This window comes from Netta rufina (genome assembly GCF_964035555.1).
Source record: "Netta rufina genome assembly, chromosome: 9".
NCBI lineage: Eukaryota > Metazoa > Chordata > Aves > Anseriformes > Anatidae > Netta > Netta rufina.
This window is the reverse complement of record NC_140132.1, coordinates 19,582,253-19,606,282: the sequence shown is the minus strand read 5'-3', so window position 1 is coordinate 19,606,282 and position 24,030 is coordinate 19,582,253. Positions and strand designations below refer to the sequence as shown.

The window sequence follows — 24,030 nt, the reverse complement described above, 5'->3', positions numbered from 1 at the left end:
TTGGAAAGTTGCCCCCGAGGTGTATCAGCTGGGGCAGATCCCGGTCTGGAGGCCCCCACGGTGTTATCTCCGCTTCTTGTGGTCGCTGCGTCGTCTGTCAGCAGCCAGGCTCGCAGCTGAGCCTGCGTGTGTCCGTATAAACACCCGGGGGTGGCTGGTGGCAGCGGTTGCTAAAGTGTGTTACGCTGCCCTTCGAGCCATCGAGTGGCACAGGCTGCCATTTTGGGGTACATTCGGCTTTTGTTGGTTTTCTCCCATTTCTACCCAAGAGGAGACAGCAGGGAAGAACTGATAAGCCAGAGCTGCGGCCAAGGTTCCTGGCAGCCATCACCCAACCCCTGGGGACCCCCAGCCGGCCGTGCTGTGTGTCACTGATGCCCTCAGCATATTGGGATGGGCCCAGAGCCCCCCTATGCCACCGTTCCTGCTGTGGGGACACATGTCAGCCCCACAGGGCGTGATCCCTCGGGATGTCCCACCGCAGCCCTCCCACACTGTGTGGCGTTGGCTCTGGCCGAGCAGCCCAGCGCCGGGCTCAGACCCCGAAAAACCAAACACAATTTAAGCGATGCCGCCTTTAATTCCTGTTTCCTGGGGGCACTCACTAGGTGCGTGTGCCCCCTTTCTGACAGTCAGAACCGCCCCGACTCCAGCAGCTCACCCAGCCTCTTTTACATGAACATTTTAATTTTTAATTTTACAAATTTCAACACTTTTTAGACAAAACTTTAAGCACTCGGGGACCCACTCGGGGCAGCCCGACAGCACGCTGGAGACTTCCCCCTTCACCCCCAGCACCCTTAGGGGCCTGCTTCTCCTCTCCGTGACGTCACGCGGCGTGGCGTGACATCACTCCGCGTGACGTCACTCCGCGTGACGTCACGCCGGGTGCCACCACACCTCTCCCCCCTCCCTCCCCTCCTTTCCCCGGCAGCGCAGGCGCCCTGCGGCCTCCCCCCCCCCCTCCGCCTGGCTCCCCCCTCCTGCGGGCCGCGGTTCCCTTCCGGCGGGCGGCGCCTTCCCCGTCCGGGGTCAGGCCCCGCCGCCTTCCTGTTATTGCCCGGGCGGGAGGCGCGGGGCTGGGGCTGCCGCCGCCGCCGGGGGCCGTGGGGGCGCTGCCCGGCCCGGCCCGGCCCTGCCCGGCTCGGAAGCGGCCGTGAGGTGAGCGAGGGGCGGCGCGGGGCCGGGCCGCGGCCTCCCCCTGGGGGCTGCTGCCGGCCCGCTGAGGGGTGTGGGGGGGGTCCCCGGGGTGCCCGCCCGCTGCTTTCTCCTCAGGGCTGGGTCTGCCCCGCGGAGCTGGTTTGTTCGTGTCACAGCTGCGGTTCCTGGCGCTGCCCTGTGGGGTCTTTCCCTCTGCCGGGTGTTTGTGTGGGGGGCTTGGAGGATGCGGCTGAGCGGGGGGTGCGCTGTAAGCACGGCGTGCTCGGGATAAGGGTGAGTGAGGTGTGTGTTGGGGCTGTAGACCTGCTTTAGTTTATCCTCCAGGGAGCCTGAAAGGAGGGGTAAGCTGGCTTCTGACTGGATTTCATTGCAATTCCATAGAGGAAATCTGCTTCTCAGCTCTGTTACCTCCTTGTACCCTTACGTCCCAGCTTTGAGCTTTAGCTCTTCTCACATTCATCGTGTGGCAGAAGTCAGCTTTCCCATCGCTGTCAGCATCATTCTGAACACCCCCCTGTTATTTTATAGAGATGTTCTTGGAGCGGTTGCTTCAGCTGTTTCTAAGCTACAGTTCTCCAGTGCCTTGTAATAATCAAAGTCCACCTCTTGTTGTGCATAAACAACAGGAGTTCCCAGGGATATTCCGGTGCTCGGGACGGTGGGGTTTAATGTTTGTGTGCTGTGGGGATCTCAGTAGATAATCAGTTCTGAAATAAAGCCCCTTGTGAACATAAAATTTAACAATAAATAACGTTTTTCTCCAACAATAACCATGGCAAGCTCTGCCAGAGCAGTTATTTGGAAGTGTATTTTAGACGATGTCATTGTGCAGACAAACCCCACATTAGCCCAGCTCATAGTGTTTACAGGGGAATTTATGAAACCACAGAGCTCTGCCTGTGATCCATGAGGCGCTCTGCTTTTTCATTAAGACAATAAACACGACAGCTTCAGAGCTGCAGTTGGAGTTCTGCTCGAGCAGATGCCCTGCGCTTCAGAGGCGTTAACTCGATGCCAAACTTAGCAACCTGCAGACAACACTTCATGTTTTTCAAAGACTGCTTAAGCCCAGCCTACGAATCCGTGCCCAGATGTTTTTGCTGTTCTGCTCCTTCAATTACTCATTCTGTATTAATGGCAAAAATGTTTTGCTTCTTCTTACAGGTTACGTCCACTAGTTAGGGAACTGAGTGCGTGTGTGTGTGTTTTTCTGGAGCGTTCTTTGGAAAAGGTGGTGTAGCTGAGCTGTTTACAAAGCAGTTGTGCTTTATTGGAAGTCATAAAGTAGCCCAGTGTTTGGTTAACTGTTTCTCTGTCAACCAGGCTGTTACTGCTTTCTGAAAGCGGGTGGGGAGCAGCGCTTCCAGGGTAGCTGTCCTAAAAAGCTGCTGGAAGTTTTGGATTAGGAATTCCTACAAGCAAGGGCTCTGCACTTAATGTCACAATGTCTCACAAAACCAACGAGATCATAAGAGGTTTCTAGTTACTGGGTGAAAATCATATATTTAAAAGGTGTTATTACGTGAAGAACAGACTTCTTTCTGAAAACAGCTGTTCCTCAGATTCAAGTACACACTGTGCTTGCTAATGGCTTGCTCGTGTGCAAGCCACTTTTGAAAAACCTTGATGATCATCACAGGTTTTAAGTCAGAGATTTATCTGTAAATAGTTAAACAGCAAACTTAAGGCTGGCATTTAGTCTGCAGAAACAGCTTTGTTAATAAATAGGTGTTTTATGTACAGAATCCTTGCCATAGATTTGTTATGCTGATACATCAGTTCCAAATCATACCAGAAACAGTAGCATCTCATAGATGGGTATGGTGTGTGTGTGTGATACCCACACACACCTGCTTGCTTCGTCTAGTTGAGTACATTAACTACAACCTATGTCAATTTTGACAAAGTGCATGAAAAATGTTGTGTTTGGATGAAAGGAAGTGAAGCTTTTTTTCTATTTAACTTTGATACAGGTGAGGAAACAGTTAAAACTAATTTTTTATGATATGTGACTGAAGCAGGAATAATACTTCAAAATTAGTCTTTCTAATTTAGTATTAAAGTAACATAAAAGTGCGTTTTGTCTCGTAACTTTCAGTTTTGTAATTACAGGAAAATGTCTGAGATCTAGTAAGTCTTCTAGTCAAAGACATATGGGTGTTTTGTGCGTGTCCATGAGTTGGAGGGGGAACACTAGAGAGAGAATGTGTGTTTGTACTTCAGCAAACTGCAAAAAAAAAAAAAAAAGCTTCATGCCTTGAAGTGTAAGATAAGGTAGGGATTGTTTTTTTTCAGCCCTTCATGCATTGTGTTCCATCCATCTAGGAGTTTTGTCTCTTCCTTTTAAAAAGCCACAAGTCCAGTTGCTCCAAGTGACCATGCCTGTCTGAAACTGTAGCTAAGACTAGAAAAGGCATAAAAATATTTAAGCTAAAACGGGGTGGGAATTTTTACTGTTTAAGTTGAATGTGTCATGGTAAAGAATTGTTACAAGTTTGTCTTTGTAGTATCCTAATCCCAATGTGCACGGTGGAGAGAGAAAATAGATTTGTTTCTCTCAGTATTTATTTGGACGTCAAACATGTGAAGTGTTTTGAGTTCGTGGTTGGTTCAGATAGCTCCCAGAGGTCCTTTCCAGCTTGAATTATTCTGTAATTCTATTTCTGAATGGTTAATGGAGTGTTAAATGAACCAGAAATAACTCTGAATACTCTTTTTTTCCCCTGTAACACTGCTGTAGTTTTAACTTGAAAATATGTATTTATTATTTTTAAAAGGAGGGAGGCTCGGGGGGACTTAAACTGTTTTTAAAAGTTGCATTTTTTGTAAATTATGCAAGTAAACTGTGGGCAAACGGGAATGCTGCAGACTGAGTAGTGTCTGCAGTTCTGAATCTGCCCTCTGTCTGAGCAATGGCTTTGCAAACAGTGTGTCTGTTTTATATAGCATGCGTTTACACTTCGCTTCTTGGAAAGTATTTTCCTAGTTAATTCTGGATCAGATATTGTGAGAGGCAGTTGAAAAACCCTGTGCATTTCAAACAGGGAGTGTGAGGGACAGTGGAAATAATCACTTGTTCTCCATTAACAGCGTACTTTTTCTCAAAGCTGGTAACGCGGGGAATTAAAGCCCGTGGCAGGCATGATTGAGCAAGTGCACTCGCTGGGAATGTTTACGGTCTGCTTCTGAAAAGTTACGCCTGAGTACCTGAACTCTAGAAACAAGGCAATGAAGTTCAAAGAAACCAACTTACTTTCGCAAAATTGAAAGAGAGAGAATGATGGAGGCCTTCAGAAGCCTTCACCTCGCTGGCGTGCTTCGAGCTCAACGCAGCAGCAGAAGTAAATCAGCTCTGCTGCGGTCTGGCGTGAGAGCAGCTGGGTCAAGCGTAGAACTTCGGGTTCAATGTTCTCCTGGTTTGTGCCTCGTTGCTTTTTACCGGTAGCAGGTTAGGGATACCTCAGATCTTTTTATTTATTTATTTATTGGCCACCCTATAGGTTAATTTTCTTAAATTAATGTTCTTAACCTATATACTTGGATTATTTTTTTTTTGTGGGGAAACTGGTGGTTTTACTTATAGCTTCCAGTTAAAGAAATACTTGCAAGGGGAGCTTTTGAGGATTGTGAAATGCGAAGCATGTTTGTCAGATACGGGAGGCTTACTGAATTGACTAAAATTTACTGTAAAGTTCTCTGAAATTGAGACAGCTGAGTCACATTATTGGCTGTACATTATGACCCTCTTCTAAGGCAAAGAAATGTGGAGAAACATCCCTTGTGTATTTTCTTTCTAAGTCGAAACAGAAAAGAAAGGAAAGGGAACTGGAAGTTTGCCTCCTAGATTGTACAGTATGTCAAAAGACTTATCTGTGGCTCAGACTGAACAGTTTTTTTCACACTAATTATTTATTTAAGGTGCAAGGCAGCCAGTCTTTTGCCAGTACTTAATGTGGCACTTAATTATGATGAATGCCTCTTCCAAGACTCCTCCTGACATCTTTTGATTCTTGCTGTTAACCTGGGTCATGGTCCTCTTCCAGAAGCATAGATTTTCTGCTGTGATTGCATTTGTTGTCTGGGAAATGTCTTAAACTCACTGCTAAACAGCTGATAGTCCTTGTGGTGGACATGACCTTTGTTTTTTTTCTTCCAATAGAGCAAAAGGTTATGCCTGGTTGCAACCTAATTCAGTCTTTAAGGTATTAGCAGTCAATAAAGAAACCAGCAGTTCTTGAACATCCTGAAAATGCAAAAAGCCTTGAGCAGGACTGAAAAGAAAATACCAAAATTCAGAACTTCAGCTGAAACAAATCCACCATAAGCAGAAATACCTCCCTGCTCTCTCATCTGAATATAATAGAACAAAATTTTCTGTGCCTGGAGATTTTGGCATCTGACTTCCTAGAGAAGCGATGAGACTAATTTTTGGGAAGATGTAGGCAAGCTAAGCACTGACCATCTGGGCTTACAGGCACAAATAAAGTAACGCTGACCAGAGAGTGAAGGTTGGTTTTCTGTGCAAGCACAGTGGAGATTAATTCTTTTTCTCAGACTTCACAAATATGCTTTGTGTGGTGAGACGTGTTATTACCTAACTTTGGAACTTGTGCTGTTAAGTAACTTTTCGTTAAGGATGGAAAATAACAAAGCGATCCTTGACTACAGACATAGCTTTAAAATCAAGTTAATTCAGTTAACACGGGGAGAAGCTTCTGGATAGACTCCCTTTGGGAGACAGGAAGTAAATACTTCCATTCCAAATAATACTCTAAAATATGCATGTTGTGGTCATTAAACTGCTTAGATTATAAAACATACTACTTAGTCTTCATTTTTGTATTTATGTTCCCAGCTCTGAGCAGAATAATCAGCAAATGCTACTGCTGGATTTTAGAAGTGGAGATGGAACTCGTAAATCTGAAAACTTCTGCTGGGCTTTGAAAAGTGTATGTGGATGCTGAGCATCCAGTTCTGCTTATCAGTGTATCAAGGCAGTCTCCATTGCTGGGAGGAAAGTAGTTAACAAATTGTATTTCATATTCTTGCAATTTCATGCTGTTACCTCTGAGATCTTTGGTTTTAATATTAAGTACTATAGAAGAGCACTTGTCCCAAGGAAACCTCTTCTGTCAAAGTGAAAGAGCTAATTCTTAAGCAACATCCAGGCCTGTGCCCGTGAGTGCCACTTCTAGTCTAGCAAGCTTGTTACGGGGATTTATAATAAATTATGTGTTCTGGTGTAAAATATGGGAAAGTACGTGAAATTGAGATGCTGTCTTTTAGAGGGTATACTTAAGAAGTTACGTGATTTTTTTTTTTGGATGCGTTTTTTATCTAAAATAACGTATTTAAAGTGGACTTTAACATCTTAATTCAGTAGGTGAAGCATAATTACTTTGCTTGTTAGTAAATCCTAATAAGCTGTCTTCCTCTCCAACTTGCTCTGAAATGGAGGAGAAAGCCCTGCTGTAGTTATCGCTGCTGAGCAGCGCTCCCTTGATCTTAGATAGCTCCGACTTGGAACGCTTTGACATGTAGAGGAAGATGGCATAACAACTATCGAGAGATAAAGGATGAAAATGTGAACTGGTGAGCAACAAAACTACATGAACAGAAGGAGAGCAAAAGCTATCCCTGACTCTCAAGCCTCTGTTTGATTGTGTTGTCAAATTACTTTGCAATCCAGCTCTTCTTTCACCACCTCTTTTCCAAGCCCTTCATTGTACAGCAGCAGACAGGACGGTATCACAAGCACCTGCAAGGTGATGTGAGAAGTGTAACCATTATTACAGCTTCTGGTCTCTTCTTGCTGTCCTTCTGCGTGAGCAGGTTTTGTTTAAAAATAAATAAATAAATAATAAAAACAAAATAAAGATGAGTTAGATGACTTGCCAGTATGGTTACTCTCCCTAATTGGTGTTTCTTATGGGCTAGAATTAAATCCCAAACACTTCAGCTGGTGCGATGTTCTGTTTCAAGGTTAAACTCACCAGGCTTCCAGTCCTTTTGAATATATACATTTGCAAAAGCGTTAACAAAATGTTTCCAGAGCACCTTGTATTAAAAACACATCTTGTTTGAGGTGTATAAAGTGCTCTTAATAGCAGACACTGACCACCACTAGTGTTACTTTGGCTTTTTTAGAGAAAGTTCAATCACTGCAATACAGCCTTTCTAGCAGAGCTCTGATCATAGTGGTAGGCAGCACATCCCAACCTATCCACGTGTTTCATCGGCTGTGGAAATGAAAGCAATTTCCAAGCAGAGGAGTTGAGAAATCAAGTTATTGTGGGGAAGTTGATGGCATTCAGTGGTTAAATGCCTGTGAGCTTATGTCACTTTCTTCTTAGGAAAGTTCCTGGTATTTGTAAATATCTGTCTAGGCAAATACTGGCAGTTTCTTTCAGATATAGTAAATGTGAATTGGGGAACAGCTTGAAGGACAGGCAGGAGGTGCCCCAGCAGCAAGCTCAACGTCTGGTCAGCGCTCCCTGGAATTAGTGCTTTCACAACCTGGGCCAGCAGCTGGAACCAAAACACACGGAGGCTCCTCCAGGTTTCACAGAAACTTCGCTTTATTTATAGCTTAAATAAAGCCGTCGGTAATAAATGAGCCCTGACACTGCTCAGGTAGTCAGTAAAGCTCTTCATCATCCCAGTGTTTGCCTTTCAGCAGGGTTACCTTCTGCTAAATACACAGCGACTGGCTCTGCGTCGCAGGCTGCTGGGAGTGGTGCTCACAATTTTGCCTGACTCCGAAAAAGCCCAACTACTCTGCTGTGGTGGCTGTAGGTTGGGAAGAAGCAGGTGACTACTGCAGGGCAGGGTTCCCAGAACGGGATGCCTTTGCCTCCTGTCTTATTCTACGTCTCTGTCTGGGTAGGGCTTCCTGAGGGCTGGGTTAATTTTAGCTGTTTGTAGGGTGAGAGGGATTAGCTGCAAAAAAAAAATTTCACTTAGGTAGCTGTGGCTTTGTGTTAAGTCCGTCACAGACTTTCGTTCAACAAATGATTTTAGAGAGTTAGGAAATACCTCAGTGGAAAATGCGTGGGGTTGTTTTGGTTTTAGTTGAGGAGCCTAAAAAACAAAATGAAACACTACTTCCATGGCTTTTGCTGAGGCATGTTTTTTTTTAAAAATGCTCTGTCAAAAGTGAAGCTGCATCCCAACTTCTGTTTGCCAGTAAATAAATTGTAATGCATGTTGTTTGTTTTTTTTTTAAGGAAAGTCAGCATGGCTATGCAAACTAAACCTGTGCTTCTACAAAGGCTGTTTGACCACAGAAGTGAGTGAAGACAGAAGAAATGGAAAACTAGTTATATTTGGATTACAGAACAGAAACTTCTGTCTTCCAGTTCGCTCTTCTATATTTAATATTTTAAAAAAACTGCAGAGTTGCAGAAATTCTGCTATCTAGTGCCACCTCAGAACTTATTTTTTATTTTACGCTGTTGCTTTCGGGGTCTGGAGCAATTCCTTCAGGGCAGCAGAAACCTTTTATCTCAGTTTACCGTTGCTCTCAGACATTGTTCTGAGCAACGTGATGTGGGCTGTGTACACAGCGTGCTCCAAGTCAAAATCTGTTGAGTTCGGCATTTTCAGCTCCTCTGTAGTAAAGGAAGGGCTCGTGGGGTGGGTCTGCTGGGGAAAGATAAAATTAATAAACAGCAGTTGGCCTGATTTCAGCCCTGTTTTCTTAGGAATGTGCGTTCCCTGTGCCCCCATCCCCGTGAGCTGTTGGGGTGCCCGGCAGACAGCCCTGACTGTGGCAGAGGGCAAAGTGCCACATTTGGGGTCTGCAGTGCCTCAGTGTCCCTTTGTGTTTCTTTCCCTGCCCTTCTAGGTATGGTAGCAGGAGGAAATTTCCCCTCTTTTTTCCCTAGGACTAGAGGTTCACCTTGCTGCAGTGCAGATCTACTCCCAAAAACCGGGGGCAGCTCCAGGAAGCCCCCGTGTCCCAGCTGCAGCCCTGCCCAGCTGCTTGCCTGGGCGAGGGCTGGGAGCAGCACACAACACCTGGATTCGTCCAGCTCCAGCTCCTTGTCCTTGTCCCCGTGCCAGCACTTCCTGTTTTTAAAGATCCTGTTTACTGTCTGGGTTCCAAATATCCCAGGAAGGGGGGAGGATGGGAAGAAACAGAAAGAAAAGTAAACAGTGTTATTTAAGGTGGAGCTTAATGTTTATGCCTGTGCGTGTATATATAGCGTTTGTTACCTACCTAGTCCAGTTTCGTGGAAGAAATTCTGGAGTAATCTGTTGTTTACATCATTCTCTGCTAATTCCCGAAAGCAGAAGACTCTGCATGCAAAAACTGAAAGAGAAGCCCTGTGTATGTTTTGTCACCAGTATAAAAGAGAGTATTAAAGAAAATACATAATCATGGCAAAACCTTCTTTCTGTTGGTACAGAGTGGCTTGTCGCTCTGATTTTTGTTGCCTAACTCGGAGGCTTTTGACTTAAACACCTTGAAAGGATGGGAGTGCTGCTCACCGAGCTCCAGGGCGCACACCTAGCTGCAGAGGAACGGCCCCAGCACAGTCAGACAGAGGAGTAGTTCTCATCCCACGTGCCTGCAGCCAAGCTATGGTCAAAATAGTGGGTAAGCACACGTATGGAGAGTAAAGAGGAGGTGCCTTTCTGCCTCTGCACTGCGCTTTGGGGCTGCTAGTCTCTGTGAGTACAAGATCCTTTCCTTTGAGGTAAAGCTAGAAGTGGAATTAGTGAATGATTTTGGTCTAAAGAAGAGATTTAATTCCAGGCTTTCCTTTGTTTAACAAAGAAAACAAATCTGCCTCTAACTGGCAGAAAATGTTCTGGGACAGACATTCTGCTCTTGGTATGTCACGGGATCCCTAGGGAAAAAGCACAATCGTGGTGGGAGTTGCAGAGGTCACCAGTGACTTGCAGATGCCTCTTGCTCGTGCTCCTGTTTGCGTGGCTCTCAGGCAGCCAGCGGGGCTGCACACAGCGTGCTTGCACGGGTGGGGGTGGTCAGGGGGCTTGGAAAATAGTGTGATGTTGAGATGTTCTTATTTAAAAAAAAAAAAAGGATTCCAGCAGTAATATTTCTGGTTTTAAAATCTGTTCATCTTGTGCTTTTTTCAGCTGTTTGTTTGATACTGTATTTTTTTCTAGCATTTTTTCAGTATTGGCCAGCAATACTACATAGTGAGTTCTTTTTTTTCCTGAATGACCTCACGATTGATTTTACTTGAGGTTCTGGATGTCACTACAAGCAGAATCCAAGGATATTACTTTCTGAAACAAACAACAAAAAAAAATTTGCATGTGATAGAGCTCTGAATGAACTAAACTAAAACTGAGTTTCACTAGTTTCCAGTGAGAAAAAATGTTGTATTTCAGCTGTGCTACAATTGTACAGATGCTACCAATAATGTTAATTTGTTAGCTCAGTCCAGAACAAAAGTACTTGGTGCTGTTGGGGCAGGGGGGACAAGTATGTAACTCCAAGTAAAACTGGTATTGTTAGGAATATTTGCGTGTCTGTTTCAGAAGGAAACAAAATGCTATGAGATGTGTTTTTGACTGTTCAATCCCTCTGCGTGCTCGTTTCCCTTGAGCTGCTGGTTGTGATCTGATAAGCAATTCTGCGTATTTGTGCCTTTTCTGTGAAAGAATAAAGACAAAAATAATACAGAAGAGACAAACACGTAACTTGCAATGCATCGGTCTCCTTCTCTCTGCTAGAGACAAAGCAAATGTTGCTGCTGCGTGTGACAATGCTGTAAGGGAGGACAGTCCCAGACATCTTTGTACTAGTCTTCCTGCAGTTTGGAAAAATGCCAGCTTGGCAAGCAGGAAGAACAAAAGGACAAGACTGAAAATATCTAGTCTGAGGCAGCCGTACTGTCACCACGCAGCAGGTTTGGACAGCAGCAAAATGAGCCAGGCAACTCTGCCCAGTTCTCTTCATGGTGAGTTTTGGGATGACTGCGTCTGACAGTGACAGTAAAACATTTTGGGCTTTAGCAAGATTGAAATTTCAGGGACAAAACGGAATATAGATGTTTGCGTTCTGAAGAGGGTTACTTTTGTTGCAGGCTTTTATTTTTTTCATGATGTTGGCTTTGGGGATTCCGTAGAAATAAAAATAGCTTGTTTGGGGGAATTGGCTGTAGCTGGTTCTTCTGCCAGTTTGATAGGGAAGTGAGGAAATCTTCGAACCCACACGTGAGTGTGCAGTAAACTGGAATCTATAAGCGTGGTTGGATTGTTTAATGAGCAGAAGAATTTTTCATTTGAAGCCAGTGGTTAAGAGTCTAGAGGAAACTTCTAACTGGAAAAGAATTCAAATCTCCATACAAATCTTAATGAGCAGCTCCTTGATACCAAAGATACCACCAATTATTATAAGGCATTACTACATCCTGTTTATGACAGCAATGTAATGAGATTTGTCTTACAATTGGAGAAGCTAATGGACTTCAATTAAAGTTTAGGAGTTTACTGAATGAGTAATTCAGTTTCAAGTACGGCCTGATAAAATTGTATCAAGTGTTTAGTCTGCCCTTTTGCATTGATTTTGGTCTCCTAGTTTACCAAAAGCAAATTTTGAAGCCTTTTGTCTTAGAATCCTTTATTCTAAATTCTGTAGCTGTTGGACTGTAGCTGATTTCTACCCTATAAGAAAATAGATCATGTAAGTTAGCAGTGATTTGCTAAGTGTGGAAGCAAGTAGGAATCAGTATTTTGAGAGGCATGTTCTTTCACTTCCCTTTTTTCTTCCTCGTATTTTATTTTTGAACGGAGCTTCAAAATCTGGTCACTGTTGATGCTTAGCAAGGTTAGTGATGGAGAATGTGCTTAATGGGTTCTGAGGGCTGCAATGAGTTCAGAAGAATATGGTCTGATCACTGGGTGCTTTGAGTTTGGCTTTCTGACCATCTGTGGTATCCCGAAGCTTTTGGCAGAGGAACAAGGTTTAAGGTATTTTGGGAAGGTCAGAGATTGCAGGTGTGCTGTAGTGATCATTTGATGCGTTTGCACGGAGCCATAGCTGGATCTAAATCTCTCTCAAATTCTCTTAAATTATACTCCTTCGACTGTCGAAGAACATAATTGATTCCCTTTATTCCAGGCAGCTTTCCAGATTTGAAAGTGTACACAGAAACACAAGCTGCCAACTATACTTCAAAACTGTTTCTGTTTACATTTTTGCTTTCCAAATCCAAACCCTGGAGGCGTGCTTACATGCACAAGTAAAATGAATGTGCACACAAAATGACTATACACACAGCTCCAGCACATGTCCGTTTCCCAATTTAAAACAAAGCTGCTGTTTTGGTGCAGTTGCTCTAAAAACAGTGTCGATTCTGGGCTGTCCCTTTTGGCCCATTTGCAAGTCTTTGTTTGGAGGGGGAAAAAAAAGTATTGGCAGTTAATGTTTGGGAAAAAAAAAAAGTCAAGGATGACATTTATTTGGAATAGATAGCATCTAGAAGGATTTAATGTGTATGTGCCCTGCGGTCCTGCTCCCTGCCCTGCATAGACCCCGGCGTTCATCTCAGGCTCCAAGGTGCTCTCAGTAAGGCAGCTGAGACAGCAGAACCCAAACTGAGAAGGGAAAAGTGAGTAATTCTTCACCACTTCAATCCATCCGAGCCTGTAAGGAGCTGGCTCGGGGTGCAGGGTGCCAGCGTGATGAGGAATGAGAGCACCTGCCTTGGGCAGGGAGGAGATGGGCTCCAACAGCCGGCGGTGCGGAGCAGCCTGACCAGGGCTGTGGGGCTCAACTTAAAAGGCTGCTGGTGTAAACTCAGCCTGTGCTGTGAATAACTAATTTGATTGTGGTCCATCTGTATTATCATTGTTTGTATGTGGGGACAGGAAAGTTCTTACGACTGCATATTCTTGCTTTGTGGTTGTTTTTTTTTTCATGCTGGTGTATGTGTTAAGAGGAACGTGTTTATGCCTATGCTTGTAATTAAGAAATGTAAATATAAACATCTGATTCAGCCCTATGGAGAGGGAGTTTTGCTCATGCTTCGCCTGATCAAAAAAAGATGGTTTTTAACCTTCTGTGTATTTCTTTTTATCTGTAGACTGAGGATGGTTATCAGTAATTCATAATTCTCCAGGCTGCTGTGAGTGGTGTTATCTGGGTTCATTTGTAACGTTTTGTAATTGGAAAGCTTTCCTGGTCTGCCTCCTTAAATACACCGCGAGTGTGCTTAGGGCTTTCCATTTCAGAGTCTGCTCGCTGAGACCATTACAACGACGAAGAAAATAAAACTGCTTCTTTAAGCTGTTTTTCAAAAAGAAGTCGGTAGCAAAGCCCTTCTAAATATGCATGAGGTGTTAGTGGAAAAGCGTTTTTCTAAACCTGCACTGGCACCTTAATGCTTCTGCAGATAATTTTAAAAGCCCAAACTGCAACTACAAAGGAGGGAAGGAAAAAAAAAAAAAGATAACCCTATTGCTAGCCAGAGTTGCTTAGGAAGTAGTGGATTTGGGAAGACATCGTTCTCACTTTAATGCGTCTTAAGCACTGAAGTGTGGCAAAAGTAGGTAGTGGGCATACTCGAAAGAAAACGCTTCCAAAAAGTCATTTTTGTTGTTGTTGATACCCTCCCTCCTTGTGTTCCTAAAGAGAAAATAACAAGGTAGAGGGTCCATCTGGAGGAGGTTCTTTAATGGCTGAGAAGGGCAGCCTGGTCGTCCCCTGGCCCTGTGCTTGCAGGACATGTGGCTGAGGGAGGAGGCGTGATGGCCTGCTCTGGAGAGGTCTGTTGATGTATTTTTCTCATGATGGACATACTGAATGGAATGGAAGGACGGGCTCAGTGCCTGTGATGTGCTGTTAGAGATTTGCTTTGGGTGTGATGACCTCTGAGGTGCTGCAGCGACTGCTTCGGTCTGTGATAGTGCAGTGAAATGTCTCGGTGCTTGGGGCAGTCAGAAAGCAACCAGTTAGGAAAACTAAAGAAAAATGGAAATAGGCAGCCCAGTTGGTCAGAGCATGAGCCTGTGTGTAGTTTGGCCCCAGACTATGCTGTGCAGCTATGGTTCTCCCTTTCCTTTGCAAAAAGGGTAGGATAAGTAAGGCTGGGAGAGATGCAAAGGTGAAGAGGAGGTTAGCAGAAAGATGGAATGACTTCGGAGCAGAGAAGGCCTGAATAGTCTGCAGCTGGTATGGAAAAGAGGTAGTGGGGAGCACGTGATAGGTCTCTAAAATGAAAGTTGAGAGCACTGAATGTGAGATCAGGAACTTTGTTTCATTGCAAGGAATCTAGGACATCTGGTGAGAGGAGCAGGCTTTACAGCAAAGAAAAGCAGACGCTGTACAACGTGGGGTATTGTTCTCCTGTCACAGGATGGCTGCGTTTTGTGTGTGCTTGAGAACAACCCAGACAAACTTGACTGGACTTGATAGATTGCTTTCATGAATGCAGAAACATTGCCTGGCTAAAAATGTAAAAATATAAATAAATACTAGGAGAGTTTATTTGTGAAATGTCTGTCTGCTCCTTGTTTGGCATCCATCGTTGGCCACTGGGCTGTACAACACAAATACAATTTTTCTTGTACCTGTTTTAAGTCAGCGTGAGCCAGCGCTGCTGAAAGGTCAGATATGTCCCCTCCATCCCCTGGCTTAGCAAAGATGTTTCTGCAAGCACTGAAGAAGCTTAAACTTGCTGTAAAATAGTTCTAAGATGAGGTATTTTCATCCCCTGTGCTATTTAACTGTTCCAACCATAAGTATATAAACCCTGGGTCAAAAAACTAGTCCTAATTTATTTTCCAAACCATATGCATGTTGGCATTTTTTCCCAAGCTAACATGGTTCTATTAACTATTTTATTTGAGTAGGTATTTACATTAAATGCATATTCCTTACCGCTTTTATCAAGTTTGTTTTTATGATGTAAAGCATAGTTGTGAAATGGATCTACGATTGTAAGAAGTGTTTGAAAAAAAAATATATCAGAAGTTCTTTCTGGTGCTAGTATTTTAAATGCTTAAATTTCTGATTTTTCTTAGGTTTACTCATTCAAATCACTGCTTGAAAAACTTCCAGTACAAAGTTATCAAAAGACTTAAAAATGCCTCCACGACCATCATCCGGTGAGCTATGGGGCATCCACTTGATGCCACCGAGGATCCTTGTGGAATGTCTTCTCCCAAATGGAATGATAGTGACTCTAGAATGCCTCCGTGAGGCCACGTTACTAACTATTAAACATGAACTCTTTAAAGAAGCGAGAAAATACCCTCTCTATCAGCTCCTTCAAGATGAATCTTCTTACATTTTTGTAAGTGTTACGCAAGAAGCAGAGAGAGAAGAGTTTTTCGATGAAACACGGAGGCTTTGTGACCTGAGACTATTTCAACCTTTTCTAAAAGTCATTGAACCAGTAGGCAACAGAGAAGAGAAGATTCTCAACAGAGAAATAGGTGAGATTATTTGTATTTAAGCATAGCTGGTCTGCTTAGCTGGTTTCTCCTCTTCAAAACACAAACCAAAGAATTGAAATGAATTGTATTTGTCACCTCTTGCAGCTGTATGTGCCAGAGCTTGCATTTCGTAATTGTTTGGTGATACATCAAATGTCTAAAGATACTGATCATAGTTAAGACAACGTTTGTAAACTGTGAATTATTTTATTTTTTTTGCTATTCTATTTCATTCATGTACAAATTTTTCGCTTTATGCATATTTGCAGCTGTATATGAGTTAGACCATATCGTTTGCTTGTCTCCAATTGGCAGGATTTCATGTTATTACAGAGCAAAGCCTTATTGTACCTGTTTTATTTGGGAAATCAGTCTTAATTTGTTTTGAAGTTTACAGAACTGTGATAGCTAAGAGAAGGTAGAAGAGGATTTCATTACAACCTTAAATCACATTTGCAATAGCACAGATTTGGGTACTGTTTTTATCTTGCTTAGAGTAGAATTTCAGGGAGAAGGTGAGTTTTCCTCCCCCCCTTTCCTACAAAAAGCATTGGTAGGTAAGGGAGAACATAACAAAAACACCTGAAGGAGACAAACTATAGTATTTTGAATCACCTCTGGAGAAGCTTTTCACTTTCCACTATCCATTGAGAAAGTACAGGGAGCCTAGCATGTGTTTTGGTATCTAGGTTAACTATCTAAATTCAGCCAGGGCAAGCATACCCCCTCCTTCATAGTTGCTAACAGATGTATATTGCAGTGGTAGAGACTTGTCAACTGGAAATACTTGTTCTGGGGAGCTCCTAATTGTTAAATTATTTAATTGTTATGAAGACATCATGGGTAAACTCCTCCTGTTTTGTAAAACTTAACCTGTTCAGGACTTGGAGAGAACACTGGTTTTAACCTGTGCGTGGAGATAGTTGGAAAGCTTTCAAATTTGAGCATTCATGCAAAAATAATTATTTATGAAAGTAAATGGAATTAGATGTAGGACTGAAGACTTGAGAGGAATAGACCCTTATTATGTGAATCTTTGCTAAGGAGCTAAGTTCAGTATCTCTTGGGGTGCTTGTCACATCTTTAAATAGTGGGGTTAATCAAAAACTTGAAGAGCTGTCACTGACTTGTAGGCAAATTTGGCAATGGTTCTAATAGCTACTAATAATCCTGTCAGGGTTTTAAAGAAAATCAACACCACAGCACCTCTGATCCTCTCAGAAATCTTTGTGCTGACTTTAAAGGAAGTTTATGACTGATTCTTTTCCTCCACAAACAGTATTAGCAGTGAGTGTGGTGATTTTAAGGCTTCCAGGATTTTCAGTGAACATGCACCTGGTTTCTAACCTTTTATGTGATTGCTGAGTGAACTTAACTTCAGAACTGCGTTGTTCTTGAATGACGAAACAATTATGTATAAAGTGGAAGCCTGTGGTTAATGCGGAAGTATTTTGGGTTGCATTTTGCTTGAAACATGCTTTTTTTGTCAGTGGTAGAAGGTATCTTTAGCTTTAACTTAGTTTTCAATTGCAAGTACTTCCTCATGCTTCTGCAATATTGTAGGTTTTGCTATTGGCATGCCCGTCTGTGAATTTGACATGGTTAAGGATCCTGAAGTACAAGACTTCAGAAGAAATATTCTTAATGTTTGTAAAGAAGCAGTGGATCTTCGAGATGCTAATGCACCACATAGTAGAGCATTGTACGTCTGTCCTCCAAATGTGGAGTCTTCACCTGAGCTACCCAAACACATATACAATAAACTAGATAAAGGTAAGAAAAATATTTATTGTAGACACACAATGGGTTTTTTGTGTGATTGAGATCAGAATACAGCTGGTGACTTAGGTAAATGACTGTTTTATGTAGTATATTTAGTATACTACATCAGTATCATAACCTTGAGTTATTCAGAATAACTTGCTTAATAGAGTGTAGGTTCAAAAGGCAAACAGCAAAACTTTTTTTTTTTCTGTTCTAATAACTTATATTTTGTTATTTAAACTTGGTAAATTGTATTCCCTTTTAATGGGCAGAAACAGCTTGTTGGCTCTTTGTTTTTCTTTGCTCAGAAATGCAGAATTAAATGATACTGAAGCACTGAGTTATCTTACAGAAGTCAAGGATGGAACAGTTAGTGCTGTTTACTTGAAGGCCGAATGAATAGTCAGTACTTGTATTATAATATTCCTAACCTCTAGGAGTAAAACTTCTTGAATTTACACTGGAACCAAAAATAAGCTGAGGGCACCTAGTTCCTTGCAGTAGTATTGCAAGTAATTCTCTGTAGTTTTGGGTTTTGGGGGCTGGAAGGGGGAGATGGTTTGTATGTCTGTTGAAACGGTGTTGAAAATGTTAACATTATTTCACATTCTAGGGCAAATTATAGTTGTGATCTGGGTAATAGTCTCACCAAACAACGATAAGCAGAAATACACCTTAAAAATCAATCATGACTGTGTGCCTGAGCAAGTTATTGCTGAAGCAATTAGGAAGAAAACACGAAGTATGTTGTTGTCATCCGAACAGCTGAAGCTTTGCGTGTTGGAGTACCAGGGCAAGTATATTTTAAAGGTGTGCGGCTGTGATGAATACTTGCTAGAAAAATATCCGCTGAGCCAGTATAAGGTGAGTAACATAATGGATTTATTTTGAAGTACATTGAAATAATCCAAATTTCTGAGGGAGAAAAGTGATCAATTTTATGACTGGCTTGCTTTTTTTATTAAATTAGTTGAAAACAGAGAAAGTAAAAATGTATGTGTCATCAAACCAATTGGCTAATGCATGTGCATTTGACTTGTGTGCATATTTGTTGCAGTGTGTATTTCAATTGTTGTGGGGGAAGGTAATTGAAGTTAGGATTTAGATGACTAGTTTATTTTTTCTTCTTTAAAGGAAGTAGGAGTTTACCTCTAACATTAGTGATAAATCAGTGGCAGGTGCTTTCAGAAGTATCCCACGTTTCTGATGGCAAGAGATGAGTTATGCTTGAAGGGGGCTGATGTAAAGCAAAAGGAAATTTGATCAGATGTTGGATTATGAAGCAACCATCGCTACTGTGAATCTTCTCCCTTCCTCCTTTAGAGGTTGGGAAAAAAAATAAGCAAACTTCCTTGGTTTACTGTTAATTACATCAGTAAACTTTTTGATCTTATGAAAGGGGAGTGGTAAACTGCCAGCACTGCATTAATCATTGTTAAATCTTCCTTGTGGCTGTCCGTCCTTCAGTGCCTTGGTTTTGTTAGTGCTGGGAGTGTGACAGAACTGCTGACAGAAGAGCATCTGAGCAGCCCTCTCTGGAGTAGACAACAATGTTACTCTGTAGATTTCCTGACAGACTGCAGTTGCTTCCTCTTCGAAAAATGTATTGTTGTAATAAACAGCTTCCATTCCTTCATCTGAAATGGTTGAAAATCTGCTCTCTGAAGCAGTGGAGGAGAAAAGGGCGATGAGGGATCCTGAATAATGGAAAAAGAAACTTTATACAATGGGAGCTGGGGCAGGCATACGTGAATAATTTTGTGCAGTCAGGAGATCAAACGCTAGACCTATTTGATCTAGTGTGGTTTCTTCAAAAGTATCTGGTATGCCTTTACTGTGCCACAGAAGAGCTTAGTAATTACAGTCCAGAGCTGGACTCGTCTTAACACATGGTATTTTGTAGTGCTGTTGCCAGACTAAATGCTCTTAGCAGTCAGTCCTGAGTGGACATGACACAGGCTTAAAGTTTGGGTCTGTCAGGATCAGTGCTGAGCTGAAGGTGATAAGTACAACAGAACCAAAATTATCATCCCTGCCCTCTGTCTTGTGCTTTCTACCTGTGACTAGGAGTCTTTTACACATTGATTACCAAGAGCATACACTTGGAAAACACATTGAATTTTGGTTTTGTTTTCTTGCAGTACATAAGAAGTTGTATAATGCTTGGTCGCATGCCCAATCTGATGCTGATGGCTAAAGAAAGCCTGTATACCCAGCTGCCACTGGATACCTTCACAATGCCATCTTATTCCAGGCGTATCTCTACAGCTACACCCTACATGAATGGAGAAGCTACAGCTAAATCCCTGTGGACTATAAATAGTGCGCTCAGAATAAGAATTCTCTGTGCAACCTATGTAAATGTGAACATTAGAGACATTGACAAAGTAAGGAAAATGTTGTTATGGAATCACATGTGTTTTTTAACAGCTCATGGCTTCCCTCCTAAATTTTCTGTTCCATGTTTACAATTGGAAAATAGTTATGTAAAGTGTTAGAAAATTATATCCTCGTGCCATTTAAATTCAAGCACTCAATTCTGAAAAACATAGCGATGTTCTAACATCTACAAACTTTTGTATGCTACTGAAAAATGCATGAGTTGTGGTATTCACCTAAATATCCTTCCTGATGGGAGCAGAACTGAGTGTGTGTAGTTCATTTCAGCTGAGTATGTAATGGATAGAAAAGCAAAACCCATGTTATCTTACACATTCTAAATAATGAGTATGTTTATGAATTTCTTGCAGTAGTTGGGAATACATTTGATAAGGGGATGCTGGATAGTGTACTATCTGTTTTAGAAAGGGAGGTATGGGGAGATCAGTGAGAAAAGGCATGTAGGGCTTAATCCTACTGAAGTCATGCAAGAAGCCTGGCTCTCTAACTTTCTCAGAATTTGTCTGTTTGGTCTTTTCCTTCACTGTAGTTTGGCACAAGAATTGATAATAAATTCCAGTTTATTTTGGAAGTTCCTTTCAGGTTTATTACTGTATTTTTAGGAGTAGTTTAGCAATAATAAGGAAAAAGACCAAAACCTATTTTTTTCCTAGAAGGTTATGCATATATACTATACTTCACACCTTGCAGAGCATGAAAAAATTTGGGTTGAGGGGTGATGATGCTATTTTTTTGGGGGGGGGGGTGTTGTTTTGTTTTTTTTTTTTTTTAGCCTGATAGAAATTAAAGGATAGTATGTTGTAATCATATTATATTTGTTACAAACAAAATTCGTATTCCTATCAACATTTGGAAGATGGTACTAATGTTAACATTATTTTCAGATATATGTTCGAACAGGTATCTACCATGGAGGGGAACCTTTGTGTGACAATGTGAATACTCAGAGGGTACCTTGTTCTAATCCCAGGTAAGCTAGGTACTAGAACAACTGTAGAGAACCTGACTTCCAGGGCATCATAAATGATAGTACTGAAGAAGTAAAGGCTCTGCTTAGCATTGTTCAGGTAGAGCTACTTGCTGGCAATCCCTTACCTGAAGAACACTTTTACATATCCATGTATGTATAAGAAGAATTGAATTCATTCAAACACAAGTATTTTGTCTTGTAATGTTACGTATAATAGTACAGTTGCTGTACTGAACAGGTCTGTTTTACATGCGCATTCACAATTGCCTCTGAAATTCCAGTAAAATTACTCATTAGTACTGTGAAATCAGCATAGCTCTGAGCAGCTGAGCTCCCTTTTTTACTTTCTATCAATAGCTGGCATTCTGGTTGCAGGTACAGATTCCAACTTCAGCATGAGGCAATGGGATGTAATGTAATCCACCAATTTGTTCCAGTGAGGTTGCATAGCGTGTACTAAAGCAGAAGCACTGAGTGTGGAGAAACGGGAATCATTTGCTAATGTGCCAGTGACTGCCAGCTCTGGGCTGATAGTTTTCAGGACCTACCACAAATATTATCTGGAAGAATAAATCACATGAACTTGAAAGTGCCATTAATATGCAAAACAAAGTTTTATTTGAGCATACATAAGCATATTGAGAATTAGTATTTAAAAGATGTTAAATTTCTGCCTGTAATTTTGAGTAAGGAGGAGGTGTGCAATTTTAGCATCTCCTAGGATTAGATATGAAATAGGTGTTCAGAAATTGACTTGCATTTTCTGACTTCATGTCTTTGAAAGTCGCAAGATATGTGTTTTCTATGAATATGATTAGGCCCTCTAATTATAACACCTAATAATGTATGCAGTTACTGAAAAATAGCTTCTCCCTTCTAGTTATCCCCCACATAGTTAAGCCATTAGTTCAAGTGTAGCTCTTCTACAAGGAAAACCTCTTAGGAAAGGTGCTGAAAGGCGTGATTTGAAAACATGGCTATCATCATACAGATCTATGCTATATGAAATTAAAAAACTGTAAGAAAATTGAATAGATGTATGAGGAGCAGCTGAGGTCCCTTGGTTTGTTCAGCCCAGAGGCTGAGGGGAGGCCTCATGGCAGCCTGCAGCTCCCTCACGAGGGGAGCAGAGGGGCAGGCGCTGAGCTCTGCTCTCTGGGGACAGTGACAGGACCCGAAGGAATGGCATGGAGCTGGGACAGGGGAGGGTCAGACTGGGTGTTAGGGAAAGGGTCTGCACACAGAGGGTGGTCGGGCACTGGGACAGGCTTCCGGGGCAGTGGTCATGGCACTGGGCTGCTAGAGTTCAGAAAGAGTTTGGGCAACACTCTCAGATTTATGGTCTGATTTTTGGGTGGTCCTGTGAGGAGCCAGGAGTTGGACTTGATGATCCTTATGTGTCCCTTCCAACTCAGGATATTCCATGATTCTGTGAATTAAAGTTTATCTGCCAATTTAGTTATTCACAGAGAAGGGCTTGGGGCAGTTATTTCTTTGTGAAATGCTGCTTTTAGTAGCTACAAACACATGGAAAAATTAATACTGTCCTTGGAAGCTGCTGCTTCTCCCAGCTGAGAAAAATTAAGAAAATAAGTGTATTCAGCAGTTCAAAAGCACAGTTCTGCCAGTTGAGAGAAAAATTCTAGTTAGAGAAGTTCATGAAAACAGAATGTATATTTCTCTAGAACTAATTTGTTCTTATTTCTATAGTAAATTGAGTAATATCACAGCTGTTTTAGCAGTCTAATTCTAGAGCAAAACTGAGAGCAGAATGAATACACTTGTTTTTATTTATTATGATTCAGACTACTTGAGCTAGTAACAGTGGTGAGATTTTAAGGTAATAAAATATGAGAAACAGTGCCTATGCACAAGACTCTGGAGTGCTTGAGGAATTACTGCAGTAAAAAATACTCATTTTCTTTAGTTCACTTTGCTAATGCACTAGAACCTCATGGAATAGCAAACTGGTCATCCTGTGAAAAAGGATTTGAGGAAGTGTTTATTTTCAAAATGAAATGAGACTGTAATGCATTTGTAACTGGAACACTGTCATTTAAAGAGGTAACATGGTTCAGTCTGCTGTGATTTTGCAGTTCCTTGCATTTTAATTGTTAATTGCTTCCTGTTTCATTCACTTACATTTTAGCAGCAACACAGTTAATAGAGTTAGTAGAGTTAAGCAATCATTTGGAAAGTGTCCAGTTGCTGCCAGCAATTTTGGTTTTCCTTTCTTTATGCAGCTGTGGAAGTGTTCTTACTTTCTATCACCATTACTGAGGAATCTCTGGTCTGGTTGTACCTAATGACTGGTCCCTAGTGTTTCATGTTTTAGTATAAACTAAGTTGCACTCTTTTTAGCAAAGGAACTGGAACCAGAAATGTCTTGTTTATCACTAATACTTGAAGTTCATCATCCATATATTTAATGATTCTCCTCAAATTGGGGAAAAAAATTGTAAGATATGTTTTTTTTGCTTAGCTCTCTAAATGGCAGCTATAAAACACTTTTCTCCAATCAACTCCTAATTATATCAGTGTAACATTAGCAAAAATAAAATTGTTAGTCTGTACAGTGTATTCAAAAACTATGGCAGGGCATTAGGAATATTGCTTTGGATTTCTGTTATATTTGCATTTTTTCTTTCTAACAATTCTAATTTAGTTGAATGCTGAAGTGAAAAATTTCCCAAGCAAAACCTTATGTTGGTAGCACACTTGCAAAGTCGTTGTCTTTTGGTTATACCTACACAGTCGCAGCTTCTGGGTATTCAAGAAAATAGGCGAATGAACCTGTTACTCAGCTTGCAGGAATTGACCCTAGCGTGACTTCTTAAACAGTGGTGATGGTAGAATGCGTATCAGGGAAGCTTCAATTCCCAAAGGCAGTCAGTGTGGTCAAATGCATGTAGGACTGTTCTACAGTAAGGAAGTGTATTCTTTACGTGTATGCACAGTTTAGGTAAGGATATGACACTTTTTAGTATAACTCTTGTTTGCATACAGCTCTCTTCCTGGCCTCTTTTAACCATGTTTTATTCTGCTTTGTAAATGTTACAGATGGAATGAGTGGTTGCTGTATGACATGTACATTCCCGACCTTCCACGTGCTGCTCGGCTCTGCCTTTCTATCTGTTCTGTTAAAGGCCGGAAGGGTGCTAAAGAGGTAAAATACTTCATAGCTTTAGTAAACTTTCAAACAAAAGTTACTCAAATCAAGTTTGGGAAAATACTTGGTAACCATTGTCCTGGTAATGAGTCTTAGTGAAATGTTTGATTTGAATCAGACTCAAATAGGATTTTTTCTTTTCTTATAT

At 41.7% G+C, this 24,030-nt stretch overlaps 1 protein-coding gene across 3 annotated transcripts in view; it reads left to right on the top strand.

Moving 5' to 3' along the window:
• Positions 1–1,029: 1,029 nt before the first annotated feature.
• Positions 1,030–24,030, top strand: part of PIK3CA (phosphatidylinositol-4,5-bisphosphate 3-kinase catalytic subunit alpha) — a 42,319-nt gene continuing 19,318 nt past the window's right edge. Inside the window, exons 1-7 of one of the 3 annotated variants that reach the window (XM_084291680.1) lie at positions 1,030–1,161; positions 15,166–15,579; positions 17,143–17,352; positions 17,957–18,207; positions 19,485–19,730; positions 20,628–20,713; positions 23,774–23,879. In XM_084291680.1, the coding sequence (XP_084147806.1) occupies positions 15,228–15,579; positions 17,143–17,352; positions 17,957–18,207; positions 19,485–19,730; positions 20,628–20,713; positions 23,774–23,879 (1,251 nt within the window). In that variant the 5' untranslated portion in view covers positions 1,030–1,161; positions 15,166–15,227. Of the gene's footprint in view, positions 1,162–1,345; positions 1,435–11,052; positions 11,100–15,165; positions 15,580–17,142; positions 17,353–17,956; positions 18,208–19,484; positions 19,731–20,627; positions 20,714–23,773; positions 23,880–24,030 lie in introns of those variants that run through there. The other 2 variants (XM_084291682.1, XM_084291681.1) reach the window with 2 other exon arrangements.